The 16,170-nt window shown below is 42.5% G+C and overlaps 1 protein-coding gene across 1 annotated transcript in view; it reads left to right on the top strand.

Annotated features, from left to right (window-relative positions):
* Positions 1–16,170, top strand: part of NTRK2 (neurotrophic receptor tyrosine kinase 2) — a 208,541-nt gene that overhangs the window by 157,304 nt on the left and 35,067 nt on the right. The window contains exons 14-15 of the mRNA XM_075138482.1: positions 5,260–5,432; positions 9,013–9,247. Of these exons, the coding sequence (XP_074994583.1) occupies positions 5,260–5,432; positions 9,013–9,247 (408 nt within the window). The remainder of the gene's footprint in view (positions 1–5,259; positions 5,433–9,012; positions 9,248–16,170) is intronic.

The following is a 16,170-nucleotide window of genomic DNA, read 5'->3' as shown; positions in this document are numbered from 1 at the left end:
GGGAGTACACATTTAGAATTTGGGCTGTGCCTAGGGATCAGAAAATAATTTTGTCTGACCAGTCACAATTAGGCAACCATAGGTACATTTTGGATCAAACCATACAGTAAAAGAAATCGAGTAGATCATCTTTTTGAATTTGGAAACAAGAAATAGAGTTTTGGATCTGGCAGTGAGGGAACATGAAAGAAGGATGGACTTGTAGAGTGCTTTCTTGCTCCATCAAAAATAACAGGTTTTGGGGGTTTGCCAAGGTTACAAGCTTTTTGATACTTGGGAGTTGTTCAGTCACATTGACAGGTGAGAAAAAATTAAGCCCTGAAGGGATATATCATAGACAGGAGAAAGCAAGAGATAGGAGATGACAAAACTAGATCTGACTGAATTTTCTATTGTATTTTAGTGAAGCTAGAGTGGAAATTGCCTTTCCTCTATCACTTCAGGGAACTTCTTGACAGCAAAACAAAAGTCTTTCCATTCACTTGCTTACTTTGAAAGTCCTGACCAAATGGAGCCTAGCATTTCTGCTGTTAAATGTTGCACCGCACTCGGTCTCTGCTGCTCTTTCTCAGTGTCATTCACAAGGAAAAGCAGTCAGCCTTTAAAGGGAGAGATGTCTCCATGGAGTATGCATTTAGATGACAAATCTATCAGTTTTCTGGACCAGTTGTCATACTATTTTTTTTTTACCAAATCCACTCTTTGTAGTGTCCTTAATAAGGATCTTGCAGGCGGCTGTGGGTTTTGTGGGACAGATTATGCCCATTTTATGTTTCTCACATTGGCTCTTGAAGATGTGACTCTGGCTCTGTTGAAGAGCGAATTTTTTGGCGAACTGTGCCGTTGGATTCATCTCCATGTAACTGAGGGGTTAATTGGTTGGCGCTTTTCTCTTTACCAACTGTACCAGTGGTACCAACTGTAGCTCACAGGTATCCTCCAGTCACAGTGGAGGTCAAGGGATGGAGCTTCCCCGGTGTGCAGAGAGCTAGCCAAAGGACTGTGTCCGGACCCCATTGCTGGGCACAGAGTTTGGCAGTGAAAATGTGTGATTGGTTTTTTTGAGTCTTGGAGGAGCAGACCTGGATGCCAGCAGTGGAGGGCAGCTCCTCCCGGCACACAGCAAGGGCTTTAGAGAGCTTCACCCCCGTGGGCAAAACCACAACACACCTGTCTCCATGAAATAGACTCGGTGAGCCCAGTGGGAATATGTACTTGGTGAGGAGTAAGGCGGTGCCAGGGGGATTTCGGCAGCGAGGAGGCACGGTCTCACCTGTACGGGGTGGATCAGGATGGCTGGTGGTCCCCGCCGGCTGCCTGTGCCTGCCGGTTGCTGGGCAACTGCGCAGTTAGCTCCTGGCTCTGAGCATCAGTCCGTATGACTCAACACGCATCCTTCTTTTCAGCCGGCTGGTATTCGAAATGCTGACGTTGCTGCAGCAAATTATTTAGGAGCTAAGAGGCCCAGAAAAATCTGGGAAGATACAAAATCAGGCTTAGCATAAACAACGCAAAGTGCTTGAGCTTTTGCTCCTTGGAAGAGGAGAAAGATAATCTGTTTAAATTTGTTTCAACCATCAGGCTTTTTTGTGGGGAGCACTGAGTGTTTGGAAATGCTTTCTGTGGGTCAAATCCTGTGAGCAGAGAGCTTAACCACAGGTTAAGCTGGTTGCACGGATGTTATACTAGCCTTCCCGCCGGGTGAGTTTGTACATCACATCAGCACACCATTTGCTACAAGCACTTTTAGAGAACAGAGGGTGGAGGAAGGAAAAGTTATCGTTTCCTTGAGGGCCATTTTGCCGTGCCACAGAGGTTGTGCGGGCCTGGATCGGTACTGTTTCCTTATAGGGTTGGCTCCCCAGGCATAGTCTTGCACTAGCTTAACCTGGCGGAGCTGGAGATGAGGATGACTGTGAGGGCACAGGGTAGCAGCTGCCTCTGGCTCCCATGGGAGGTTGGAGGGGGATTCACCCTGTGCTGCTCCAGGGTTGTGCTCAGCTAGCAGAATACTATGTGCATGAGGTGAAGAACATTTCCACGGCACCTGCAGAGGAAAACCAAAGGTTTCGAACTCTTCAGGTCTCCCATTCAGAGAAGGGTCAACATAACCCCTTTATTTCTTGAGGAAATATACCACTCAGCTCTTCTATGGTGATGGGGAGCAGTAGTAAGGATTTCATAGGGGAAGGCTGAAACAGTACACAGGACAGCTGTCGTGAGAGTTTCATTACCAAGTCATGCTGATGTTGGTGAGAGCCACATCCCCCTGCTCTTGCTCTGACTCGCCTATGAATGCAGCTCTGTGGTGTGGGGTGGACTAAGGAGCTGGCAGCTTGTACTCGCTACAGAGCACAGCTCTGCAGAGACCAGATGCTACATGGACACCTGGGCAGGGACTCTGTGGAGGAAAATAAGCATGGGATGGTGGTCCAGCTCTCACAAGGATGAACTCAGTAGATGTGGAGCTCCTGTAACATGCCCAAGGGAGCATGTCCTCCCTCCTTAGCTGCTGGCCTGAGTGGTTGGAAAGTACATGTGGTCATATCTCAGTTCCTACTCTCGGAAAAACTCCTATCGACTGGTGAGAGTGCTTTGTATGCAGAGCTTTGGCGTACTTGTCAGTAATGATAATAATAATGAATATGTCTTTTTTTCTCTTTATGCTCTTACGATTTTATTTTCGTTTTATTTTTTCTCTTGCACTGAGAACAAGCTAAATGCATTAGTCAATGTCATTTCTATGTGAATTCTATATACTTAGTAATCTTTTCACTTTCCAGTCTCCTCCTTGCCTGACTGTGTCGGCCATCTCTCATGCATTGTGTCTATTCTGTGCACTGCATGAAATAATGAAAAGGGGTTTTTGCAATGGTGGGTGACAGAAATCCAAGTCGCCCCTTGGTAGTAGAAACCCTGCCTGAATTTTACCTGCGTTTTAGACCTTTCTGCATTTTACTGTTTGACAGAAAATGTGTAATTGCCATGGCAACTGCTCTGTCATACGATAATTTTGCTGTTTCTGTGAGATAAAAAACATCTTCTGAAATATACAATATGCCATCCTCACAGGGCAGAGCTGTCAGCATTTTTACTATCTTTCCAGGGAAAGAGCCTGCTGGAAAGAGCATCAGCCTATGCTTCTCCCTGTCAATTTTTTTCCAGGTTGCTATTATTTAAAAATGTTTTTTACATGAATTGTTTTTCTAATTCTGTTGTTGAGTAGATTTACAGTCCAATTGCTTTATACATGAAACCACCAGAGGAAACTCAAGCGACAACAGAATTGTTCCCAGTGATTTCATTATATAGCATAGATTGGACTGTGGGTTGGTGCCTGTATCATGTTAAAGCATCATCCCAGAGCCTGGATGTATTGGAAGACATTTCAGTTTCAATCCTCGCTCAGTTCAGATGTGATTGTGTGGGGACCGTACTGGGGTGCCAATTCGATATCCACCTTAGATGGTATAGCTGTGTATACTTATATATCATAGTTTGTGAAACTTTGATGATGCAACATCCTTGTTGCATCATTATTAGTAAAACTTGTGGAAGAAGGGTTCTGGGCCTGAAGACACATGAGATTCATAAGTGGGACCCTCAGGGAAGGGACATCTGTGACATGAGTGATTTCTATTGCTGCTAGGATCCATAGAGCCTGAAATCCACAGGGAAAAGACCCTGAACTTTTTAGATGGCTATCCAGTCTGCCCCTGCTCCTTGTCCCCCATCTGAACTTTATTATGGTAGCTGTTCATTTTTCAAGACCTGTGGTTGCAGTTTCACACATAAAGCAAGCGTTTTCTGTTTTCTCCCTCAGTCATCTTTTAGTCCCTTCTTCACACATGCGTACATATAATACTAGAAAAGTGGACAGAATTGTCTCTGTTAAAGAAAAAGCTTGAACAAACCATGACTACTGCAGTTAAAAACTGGGCTTGTTGGCAGAATCATTGCACAGTACCAGCTTCTTCTGTGTCTGTTCTGATAAGTGTGGTTGGTCCCATGCTCTGTATATGAATTCAGGGTAGAAAATAAAGTGATTAGATGGCCAGGAAAAAGCATCTTTAGTAAAAAAAAAACAATGCCACTACTTTTGTGTCTCATCTTCCTCTGTATTAAGTCAAGGTGTAGTTAAAATCCAGAGGTACAGAGCCCACACATCAGTTTCTGTGAATAATAATTTGTGAACATTGGTAACCAGCTATCTTTCTCTTAATGTTTTAAAAATATTGTTTGAATTAGTATAGTGCAATCACTGCACCTTTTGAAGGTAGAGCCTAGTAGTGGTTTATTATTAATTATAATTATTCCTCATTTAATTAGTGTCAGAATTTGCTTTTTTTGGTGCATGAAAGTGTTTCCTTGCTCGGGAAGTGTAGTTCTTAAGAAGAGATCTGAAACAGCCTCTGTGTGGCAGTTAAATTAGCATTATTTCATTATACAACATTTAAGCCTCCTATTTGATCCAGTGTTGATATATTTCCTTCAAAATGAAAATATGCAAGAGTTTAGAGCTGTATAAATAAAAAGTGGTGAGAAAAATCGACACCCCAGAATTCTGATCCGCATCTACTTCCTCTCTGTCTATCAATTTAGGATTGTTCCTCCAATTACTTATACATATGCTTAATCTTAGGCATGTGAGTAGATTTACTGAATTTCAAAGGAGTTTCTGGCTGAAGTCTCAGGTTGTAAGTTCTGGTCCAGGGACGTACCCTAGTATAAATCTACCTAATGTATAGCACACCATAGGGGCCAACATCAGCAACAGCGACATTAGTAATATATAAAGAACGCATCTATGTTCCCACTAAATATTTTAAGCAAGCAGAGTTTTATTTTAAAGAACTTACGAGTAAATACCAACAGGATACTAGGGTTTGCCTGAGTTAAATGCTAAGGGATATGAAGCAGCTGTACACTAGTATATTTTTTGGATAAGATCAGTTTATTTGTTCTGTGTTTGAAAAACACTTGGCACAGTAAGATAGTAAGATCATGAGTATTCCTACATCCTTTTACAAGAAAAATCGTTGTTTGGGGTGACGTGTGGCAGGAGAATGAAAATTGTACTGCCATTATTTAATTGCACTTAAACATCACATCTGCATCTCTGGGAGAGTTATTAAGAAAGTATTTCTTCCATCCTTTATGCAGCAGGGTGTCCTTATCTTACCCTTACAGCGCCATCCCACATGTTCGCTACCTTCTGTGAACATCTCCCGTTCCTTACATTTTCGTTTTCTCTGCCAGACACTGAAGGATGCCAGCGACAATGCCCGCAAGGACTTCCACCGCGAGGCAGAGCTGCTAACTAACCTGCAACACGAGCACATCGTCAAGTTCTACGGTGTCTGTGTTGAGGGTGATCCACTCATCATGGTCTTTGAGTATATGAAGCACGGAGATCTTAACAAATTCCTCAGGTAAATCTACGAACACATATTGTGCTGCTGAGCCAGAAGTGGGCAGAGAAGGTAGGTGTTACTGGTACTTACTGTCAAATTAACTGCTACCACTGGAAAATGCCGACACGTAGGAGTGCAAATCTGTGCAACTCTCGTCTTCTGTACTGGGATGTGGGGCTCATATTGTTTCTTTGCGTATTTGGAAGTACCATTAAGTCAAGCCTTATGCTTTGCACCAAAGGAATGGGAACCAAAGAAATATTGTTTCCAATATCTTTCAGTGTATTCTGAAATGTTTGATTATAAATCTTACAAAAGGAATCATTTTCTTGCAGGCTTTCTGGTAGCACTTGGGAAGATCCCACTCAACACCTATCGCTATCTGTAGGCATATAAGAGCTTTGGAAATCTAACCCCTTTTCTTTTCCCTCTTCTCAGTGTTTTGGAAAGACTGCCATTAATCTGAAGCAAGAGAACTGTGAGCCATGGAAACTTCAGTGCAATGGAAAATGCTATATCTGGGGTCTCGTATTAGGGCTGTCCAGGAATGTGCATCAGAAAGTGAAATTTGGCAGTAAAGCAGTCATAAATAAATAGATAATACCTGAGGTTCACAATAATAGGTAACTCATGAACCAGGAAGTTATGAACAGTGGCCTTGTATATGTGCCATTTCCACTAGCCTGCACTCGTTGACATAAAAATAAGCAGTTAAGAGGCAACTTTTGCTCCTATGTAAAATAAACATTTGCATAAGGGACTGTTCTTTCAAGGTCTTCTATATAATTTGCATCAAAGGATATCACAAAGGCATTTCAATGTACTGAGATCTCTCCTGCCAAAGGTAACTAGGGGTACCACCATTTTTGAAAGATATCTGTGACAAGGCTGTAAAATGGTCAAAACTGATGTCCCTTTAAATGGGTTCAGATTTTCTATCTGAGTGAAATGGCTAGTGACTGCTAGTGTCACCATTTATGCATTTTTGATAGCCTATGTGAAGTGAGTTTGCTGTCTTTCTAATCTCCGCTGAACAGATAGCCACACTGTAAAAGCAAATGACATCAACTAGCATCCTTCCTTATTGGCAAGGCTGACAGGTTTGGCAGGGAGAGCGGGGCCTGAACTGGGGATGCAGAGCAAGCCCTACTACTTTTCCCAGACTGATTGTCTCTCTGGCAGAGGATTTAAATATATTGTCAGAACCATGTCGGGACATTTACATTTGCCTGCTTAACCTCTGCCGTGGATCAGGAGAGAACTGCGGTTTCCTAAGATGCCATCCCAGTACTTTTTCAGAACATTGAATTGCCATTAGAAGAAGCCAGATTCGCAGCTGATTAGAAATAATTTCTTATTTCATAAGAAATATTTATTCTTTGATTGTTTTTGATTGGCCTTTTCTTACCTCGTAACTCTGATTTTGAATTATGGTACAGAAAGGTAGTTTAGCAGATAGTATATTTCCTACTTTAGGTCTTCTTTTTGTTTAATTATTAATCAGCCCTTGTCTTCAGAACATAAAATTATTATGCTGGGACAAGCTGTTAAACCTAAGCTCCAGTTTGCCATTCCTCTCGCATTTGCTGCAGCTTGTGCTGCAGATCAGCGGTTAGTTGTAAGTGCGCTGTGAGAGCCTGCATTTCTTACCTTGCAGCGCCACCAAAGGCTGTCAGGGAAAAAAGAATCTGAAATTTAACCCAAATGAGCCTTGCTGTCTGCATGCAGCCAGAGGCTGTTTCAGATCTAGGACTAAACCTCAAAGTCATGCCTGCCCCGTGCTTGTTCTGGCTAGTGAAGGCTGATGTGGATCGAAAGAAATCTCTGTCAATGTTCCTGGCAGTTGCAGACACTGAGGAGCACCTCATTTACAGCCAGCACCAAGAGGACAAGCAAGGTGGATGGCGTGTTAAGAACAACCCAAAAGTTTTATTGGATACAGACCATGTCCTCAAGGAAGCTAGCGAAAGATGAAGAGTTCTCTATTTTAGCGACTCAGAGCTTCATGTCTGAGAGCAGTCATTAAAAAAATCCATGCAATGAAAAGGTACAGTGCTTTTCAATAGGAATTTGCTTGAGAGTCTTGGTTGGAGATTTCATATCCTCCCGTTTATTCCCTCGCAACCCAGACCAGTTGAATGGCTGCCTGTGTGTACCCTGTGGCAGAGCTTCTTTGCCTGGTACCAGATGCAGTCCCAGCAATGCTACACATCCTCCTTCGTTTCTTTCTCACATCTGTCACTTTGCTCATGAAGTTCTTCCCTTGGGGCAATTTTAATATCATATTTCTAATAGGTAGTGTCAGATTTGATCTCACAGATTTTGATTAATTTGCAACTCTTTTCCAAACTCCTGTACCCTTCCCCTAGGGACGAAGTAAGGCTTCACCTCTATTGATTAGAAAGGTAATCCTCTGAAACTCCTCTTTGTAGGAAGGAAGGACTTTTGGGAGAAAATAAAAACTAGTTCTAGAGTATTTTTAAAAAAAAAACGTTCAGGAGGAAAGAGGAGAGGTGGTCTCTTAGAAAGAATAGTCTGCAGGAATGGAATAAAAAAGGCTTCTGAAAATGCAAAATAATGGAATGGATGGAAAGGGATATTCAGAATATTATAAGGTGTATCAAATAAGGAATGATTGCCAGATGACCTCATTAATTGGATAAGGATTAGCTAGTAATGCTTACTATAAAATGTTGTGTGTAGGTATGTTTATATCTGTATCTGCAAGATAGTAGGATATCTATCTATACCAGAGCTAACATAGTTAAGATGCGTGAAGCACGTGTGTTCCAGTACTTAGCTGGGCTTTCCAAATGCAAAACGTCTTCTGCTGGAGCATATACAAGTTTCTCCTTAGTCAGTTGATTATTGCATCTTAGGGACTCGCTTGTATTTCTGAAGCTGTTTAGTTGTTCCAAATAGTGTGTGTTTTGTGTCCTCTTCCTATTATCAAGAATTCCCATCTCAGGTGGGACTCACCCTTGGTGATGAAATAAGCAAAAATGGTTTCCTGCTGTGCATTTGGATAGGAAATTAGAAGTGTAAATCTAAAATTGCTGCCCTTGTTTCTGAAATGGCATCTCAGAAGGAAGTTAGCTCTTTCTTCTCTAAGAAGAGATGGAAGGGTCAATGGCCTATCTCCCTGTAGAAATCAAGGAATGCCAGTCATAGGAAAAGTGATGCTATACATGCCACTTCATTGCCTTTCACTCTATTGCCTTTCACTCTTATAGAGTGATAAGGTTTTCCTCAGTTACCAAACAGCTACATTTGCCAGCCTTTCTCCAGAAAAAATTCCTAGAACAGGAGAAAAGTGGTGGCTTTGGACAGAGGGGTATTATTATGAAGGCATGTGCCTTATTTCCATAGGTAATATATCACCTGTTGTGTAATGCTCTTCACACCACCTGTCTTTCACACAATGAAGGAAAACAGTAAATAAAAAAGCCAAGATGCAAATTTCCCCCTATTTCACCAATGAATTTGTAGCCCTTTTATATTTGAGCGAGTCAGTTGTGTGGTTTTAGGCTCACTAATGCCTTTCATCTCTCCAGCTTACAAGTGGCCTATCACTTAATCAGTTTGTATTTTGGTGCAGGGCACATGGACCAGATGCAGTACTGATGGCAGAAGGCAACCGTCCTGCTGAGCTGACCCAATCCCAGATGCTTCACATTGCCCAGCAGATTGCAGCTGGTATGGTTTACCTGGCGTCACAGCACTTCGTGCATCGGGATCTTGCTACCCGGAATTGTCTGGTTGGTGAGAACCTACTGGTGAAGATTGGGGATTTTGGGATGTCTAGAGATGTGTACAGCACGGACTACTATAGGGTAAGTGAACTGCTGTAATTGCTAATAACCTAGGATTTGTTCAGTTTCAGTCATCTTACCACATTGATGTGACTGATTCTGCTTTTATACTCTACCATCTGTCTGTCAGGTAATTTAGAGGCTGGCATGTGGAGAACCTGGTTTTGAATTACAATGTTTTGGTAAATTTGCAGAGTGTTAATCAGAGTAAGATTGGCATGTCCTGTTTTTTATATATGTTGGCTTTATATTCTAGTAATAAATCACAGAAAGGTCTTTTTCTCTGAACAGAAATTTTGCATGTTTGCTTGGCTTTAGTGAAGAAGAAGCAGCAGCAGATAAAAAGGATGAGTAGGTAATCAAATTTGGCCCAACACTTTGAAGTTATTAAAATACATTCTTATATATTGCTAAGACAAATGGAAATTGTAACTTTACTAGAGGAGGTGTAAGTATTGGACAGCAGCAGTGGACCAGTTATTTTACTCAGAAAGAGACTAGGTGAGAAGTTGTTATATACTCAGTACCTGAAAGGCTGTCAGTAAGTTTTTCCTGCCTTAAGCCAGGTCTTTAGTCCTACTGCTTGTGGTAAAGAGTTGTTTTGTGGATGGTAAGAGTAGCCCATTGCGCTTGTTCATTCTGGCCCAGGCTGTTTTCCCTGAGCTTGGTTGCCATAAAATGATCTCTGAAGTTTGCAGAGAGCTTCTAGGATCGCTGGGATAAACAGGACTGTGGATATTAATTACTGTTATTGATGTTGTCTTTGTACTACGTGGCAAGTCATGTAGTTGGCAGGATTTGCTATTTGCTACCACGTTTGTAATTTCATGATTGGAATTGAAGCTATCTGGTGTTTGTGGCTTGGGGAAGGCAATCTGTGGCCAAGGTGTTAGTTTATAAACCCTAGAGTTTATCCTGTAAGATAAGCCACTCAGCGTCTTTAAGCACATTTTCTGTATCTGCCTCTCACATGACTTGTTGTCAATGAATTCCTTATAGATAAAATGAGGCCTCTTCCTTGGCCACCCAATTTGGGCTGCTGTGTCCACAAAGGAGAGTGTCACCTGAGCACCAGCGTTTGTGGGATGCCTGGAAAGGGATTGTCCGGCTGGGGCTGGTCAGGGCAGAGGAAGCTACACACAAGAATTATTGTTGAGTGTTGTTTCACTTAACAGCTGAGAAGTAACAGTTTCTTCTGTTCTTTGGCTTTTCTTTCAAAAGGCAAACCTAGCATTCAGTAAACATATGAGCCAGACTCCTCTTATATTTTATTATTTTGGAAACTTGGCACTTCAAGGTATTTGGTCAATATAAAACAAGCATGACTGCGTTTCAGAACTTGGAAAAATATACGGAATGGTAATCACTGCCTCTGTTTGTGTTTGTGAGAACACCAGTGAGCACCAAAGGCCAGGGTTTCTTGATTTTGCATCTGAAGTATGAGCAATACTAGTTGGGACGGGAGGCGCTGTCTCTGTTCTGTACTTCGGTGAGACTGGATTTGTTTACCATGTTCGTCATTGCACTTAAGAATGAATGTCCATGCTTAACAGTGAGTGTTTGATAAGGCCTTGACAGTCAGAGGCAGCATTTTTGAACAATAAATGCTCTGCTTATTTTTGGAAAAATGAATAACTCCCTGCTGCAGAAAAACTACCTGCAAAAAGAGATGGAAGCTAAGTAACCATATGGGCATCCTGGGGACGACTGAGGCCTTGCACGGGCACGTGATAGCGTACTGACTCTGGAGTCATTTTACCTGTTCATGTACCTTTGGGTTTAATCCTTGAGTCTTACGCATGAGCACTCAAGCAAAGCTTCTAGCCAATGAAGCACAAATTTAGAACAAGACCTATGGCCTGGAGAAAGCAGGGGTTCACCAAAGTAAATTCTGGGTAACCTGCGTAGTCCTTGGGTGCCTCTCAAAGGACCTCATTCAAGGGGTACACTGCATTTCTCACTGCTGCTTGTACAGAACCACTTTCTTTTTTCCTTCTTCTCTCCCTCTACATCACTTTTTTTGAGGCCAAGGGAGAATCTGTGGGGTCCAGGGTGTAACAAAGGAAAAGAAAGAGGGAGTAGTGTGAAGAGGGTACAATCATTGATGTCAGAGAGGGAACGAATAAGGCAGGAAAGGTAAGTGCAGAGAGGTGTTAGTAAAAGACACAAGTGTGAATGAAGGGGCAAAGAGGTAGACAAGTGTCAGAGGGGATGGATAAAGATGTAAAGTAGCATGGCTCCATCCAAATTGATGTTGTAAGCTTGCAGTATGATGGATGGGTATGAAACTTAAAGTTGGGTAGTCAGTTGTTCTGCACAGTGAGAAAAACAAGAAGGACCATTTCTCTGGCTCCTTGTGTTCCAGCTGGCTTCTGGCTGGTGCAGGAGAGGGACAGGGCCACAGCCTGTCGTGCCACCATATTTCACAGTGATAAAAGTTGGAAGTTACAGTTGAGTCTGTGAGGTTTTGGCCTGCCCTGCTTAGGCCACATGTGGGCTGGTCAGAAGCTGGTCATGAAACAGTCAAGGCTATGATGACTTTCCAGATGGTTGCCTGGAGAATTATATCCATGGCAGGCCTAAGTAATGAAACTGTCAGCGATGACACTGGGATGGCACTGACCTACCATACCTAATTGTTTATAGCAGGCCAAGTCTTTTTAACTGCTCAGGCTTAATCACATACATAGAAGCAATTCTTCCCCAACCTTGACAGCTTTATCTGATGCTTGTTGGAAGGATTCACACAGCTCCAAAAAACTCTGCAAGAAATGATTCAGCATTTGTGTTTATTAATACACTGGAATCAGTTTTTTGGGATCCTACCACCCTGTCAGGATGTTAGATTTGGCCAAGATGATTATTTATAGCTTGCTTCTGTAAGATAAGGATGATCCCCAGTCCTTGTTCACTGTTAGATTGTTAATGACATTCTGCATTGAATCAGCTCAGTTGTTAAGAGATGCTTTAGGGAAGAGGGGGAGAAAAACAACCCTTGGGCTGGGAATACATGTGATGCCCTGATTGCACAAGCTTTCCTTTTTCTCCTCTGTTCTTTTTTCCTTTCTTTTTCATCAGGCAGGAATCTTGTGGGTGGGGGAGCCCTGGTGTACATGCTAGCATTCAATGTAACAGCAATAGTTTTCAATAGTCAGACCAGATGAGCCCGGAGACATGAAGAAACTGCAGTGCCTTTTCTTACCCAGCACTGCTGTCCAGCCCAGGCCAAACTAAAACAACTGTCAAGTAATTAGTTTGGTCTGTGTGCCAAACAGCACCAGTGACACTCTGCTGCACTGCAGTCCTTGTAGCACAGTGGATCATTGCACAAAGTTACTTACTTGCAGAGCTTAGGTCTCAGATTCATTAGGGGCTTTTATTTGTTTTGTTGATGTTTGGGTTTTGTTGTTTGGACTCCCAACCCCCACAGGTCAGGGTCTCCCATCTTTCCCTCCGATACTCAAGTAGTGTGACTCAGCAGCAGCTTTCAGTGGCTTAAAGTATTGACACTGAAGCATGGGAACAACTACTTTGCTAACATTTGTTCTTGCACTCAAAGATGGTATGTCAGGCCCTTTTTAGGCTTCCAGTTCAGGTTTGCAAGTGGTTGCTCAGTACTTGGTCTTAAAATACTTTCATGCATTTCTTTATCGTAAGGAAAAACTTAAAAAAAAAAAAAGAAGAAAAAAGAAAAGTCGTCTTATCCCAGTACTTGGAAAAACTTAACAGGAATATGCTTTAAATATCCAGCCTGGTCAGCCAACTACAGGGTTGAGCCTAGATCTTGGATGAAACTGTGATCTTACTGGAGTATGCAAGAGTTTTGCCATTAACTTCATTAGGACCAGAATTTCACCCTTCCACATTTTCGTGTTTGTCCAGTGCAGGATAGAGACTCTGTTTCTGATTTAGATTTATGGAGCTTAGTTGTGTAATCCCTATTTAGCTATTGTATAACTTACTTGCCTTTATGCAACAGCGCAAGGAACAGTGGAGAAAATACGGACTCCTTTCCTCCACTTGTACAAACCGCACAAGGATCTGTCAAAAGACTAGGGCTATTAGTGAGGTTTCCATTTTCCTTTAGGCCCAACTCGCCCCGAAGGGACAGAGAGGTTCATAAGTCATAAATTAGTTTCCTCCACTTCTGGCACAGATGGGGCAGAAGAACCCAAGAGGATGTGTTTCAGTATAAAGTCCAGTGACCTGGTTTCTTTTTAAAATCTTCTGCATATTTTGTACCATGTTTTGCTACTGAAAGAGAGCACAGCATGTTGCATCGGAAGAAGCAACATAGGTTATTGAGCCCAAGCCTTCCACTCTTGCAGTAAGCCACTCAGTAGGTGTTAAGGGTAGGAGAACTACAAGAACCTCAGACCTCCTCAAGCCACAGGGAAAACCCCAACACTCATTAGCACTTTAGCCCCTTCTATATAAGGCACCAAACCCCATAAAAATTCCAGTCTGCCAGGGGAAAAGAGGAGGAGATGTCAAGGGTATCAACAGTGTCCTAAGCCCCTAAAGAGAAATTACGTTTGGCAAAAATTCCTGAGAGATCTTAGGAAGTCAGTCACACCCGAGACACAACAGGAGGTGACAGCAATCCCCATCAATCTGTCTCAGTGAGAATTGCCTTCTGAGCTGGCAAACTGTATCATACTGTGAGTGCAGGAGCCAGCAGCACCAGCCTGTGGCATTACTGGGGTTTGGTGACGCCCCTCAGAACACATCTGGCCCTGTCGCCTGTCCTCAGTACCTCAGAGCAGTGTGGGAACTGAAGTTGACCCAGAGCCAGATCATACAGTAAGAGGGGAAACAAAAATGCAGGCGACCAACGCAAGTCCTGAAGAAAGACTTTAGTTAAATAAATGAATGTGGAGCAGCCTGCAAAGAACTCTGACTGGCTTCTTCTCAAATGTCTCTCAGGTATACCACAAAATTGGATAGCAGCAGTCTTGTGTCTCGGAAGCTTGAATTTCTAACTCCTGGATCACTCCTGTCCTGTCACACAGCCCCTTCCATCAAAGTGGATGTTGCAAATAAGTAGGATCCTGCTGCCAGGGCTTTCCCTGGAAGGCTGCTCCACAACCTCGCTGTCCTAATGGCTGCAAATTTTCTTTTTTATCGGCAACCTGAATTAACTCATGATCAATGCACACCTACTTGATCCCATTATTCTCCTCCCTTCTTAGCCTTTACGTCTCAAGTGTATTTAGAAAAAGTACTCCTGTCCTCTCCCAGACTGTTTCGGAGGGTTAAAGAAGGTACACTGTCAGAAGAAAAAGTTCTTCATTTTTGTTCTCCCCATAGTAGTCTTCTTCCATGACTTTCAGTGTGTGAAACAGCAGTTTCGCTGTCTCTTTCTGGTACAGACATCACTAGACTGTGAGCAGTATTTTGCAAATGAGATTTTGCCCCTTCTTGGATCAGAGGTACTTCCCAGCCTCTAATGAAAATGTGCTGCACGGTACATCCTAGACTTGCATAGCTTGTGTCATTGGCACACAGCCACCGTATTGCCAAATAGTGCCCTGGGCCGCTCTCATCTTCCACTCCTTCCAAATGAAGAACATCCTCTTTTTTTTAAGTTTTTGGTTTCAATCCCTCAGTGAATGACTTTGCAGTTCATATTGGCACATTTTGTACCTCTAGTGGTTGAGAAAGACTGTTGTCTCCCTTTTACTTTTAGCTTCTTTGGGGGCTGCTTTTTTTTAAAATTAAAGGTCAGGTCTTGTCTAATTTGGTGGTGAGTAAAGAACTAAAGAAACAGAATCATGGTACCAAAAAGTAAACAGCTGAGGGAGGGAGAAAGATTTGTAAGGAAGTTTCCTAGATTTTTGTGGCTTTATTTCTTAATGTTTTGTTTCTTGGTCACTTCCATTTGATGTTAACGCTAAGTGACTATTTTGGGAAAGGATGTCTTTTTAAAACATAGAGCTCCAATGCGCTTTCAGTTAAGACGTGAGAAGTTATTACACTTCTTAGCCTCCCAGGAAGACTTCCAGAAAAACTATGGATTACACAATCCGCTATTCCAGGCCAATTTTAAAAATACCCAGCTTTCAGACCTTCTCTCTACATAAAAAGGTCAAAAACCCTTTTGAGAAACCATTTTGACACTTGGGAGTATTACTAGTCCTCAGCAAACACTCCCGATTCTGATCTCCGCTGTTGCTTAGCAAAGCTAGAGTAGCAGTTTGAAGACAGTGAAATAACATTAGTATTAGAGTAGTGAAATGGCAAAGAGCATCTTGCGGGCTAGGCATAGTCCTTCCCTCATATGTGAACCTAATACTGTAGAGTGCTGTATTTCTGGCAACTGCATAATGCACTTTTCTGGTGAGTCTCTGTATGAAACATTTGCTAAAAGATAGTGCTAGTAAAATAATCACCAGAGAGTGATCTCCCTTAAGCTATTTCCAGTACCAAATGCCTATTTGCAAAGAGAATTAATGCATGACAGCAAGGGGCTAAAAAAAGAAAAGGCTGGTTTATCATTATTTGGGCTGTAGCTAGCCAGGCAAGCACCACGATACAAATGTTTACAGTGAGGAACAAGTGTCTGTCTATTCTGAAAGGGCAATAGCAGCAAACACCTGCAGGTCTCAGCTGTCACTACAGAGATGAATACCTGTGTGGGGGAGTTTGGAGGAGGCTGCACTAAAGAAAACAAGAAAGAGTTACTGAGAAGTCAAGCAGCTTGTCAAGGCATCCTCGTAGGTGTGTGTATTGAATTGTCACAGTTTGAAGGCACAGTTTGAAGGCTTTTTATTAGCTGCTATTTTTGCATCCATTGCTCAAAAGGAAATTATCTGCTTCCCTACATGGACTTCTCGGCTCTCCTCCTCCGTCAGAGGCTCATTGCATCATGTGTAATGCTGGGGAGGACAGAGGGTTCCAGCAGCCCTGGGGGACGTGCACAGATGATTTCATGCAACTGGAAA

This window comes from Calonectris borealis, chromosome Z (assembly GCF_964195595.1).
Source record: "Calonectris borealis chromosome Z, bCalBor7.hap1.2, whole genome shotgun sequence".
Lineage (NCBI taxonomy): Eukaryota > Metazoa > Chordata > Aves > Procellariiformes > Procellariidae > Calonectris > Calonectris borealis.
Note: the sequence above shows the minus strand (reverse complement) of the source record. Positions and strands in the feature narration are given on the sequence as shown.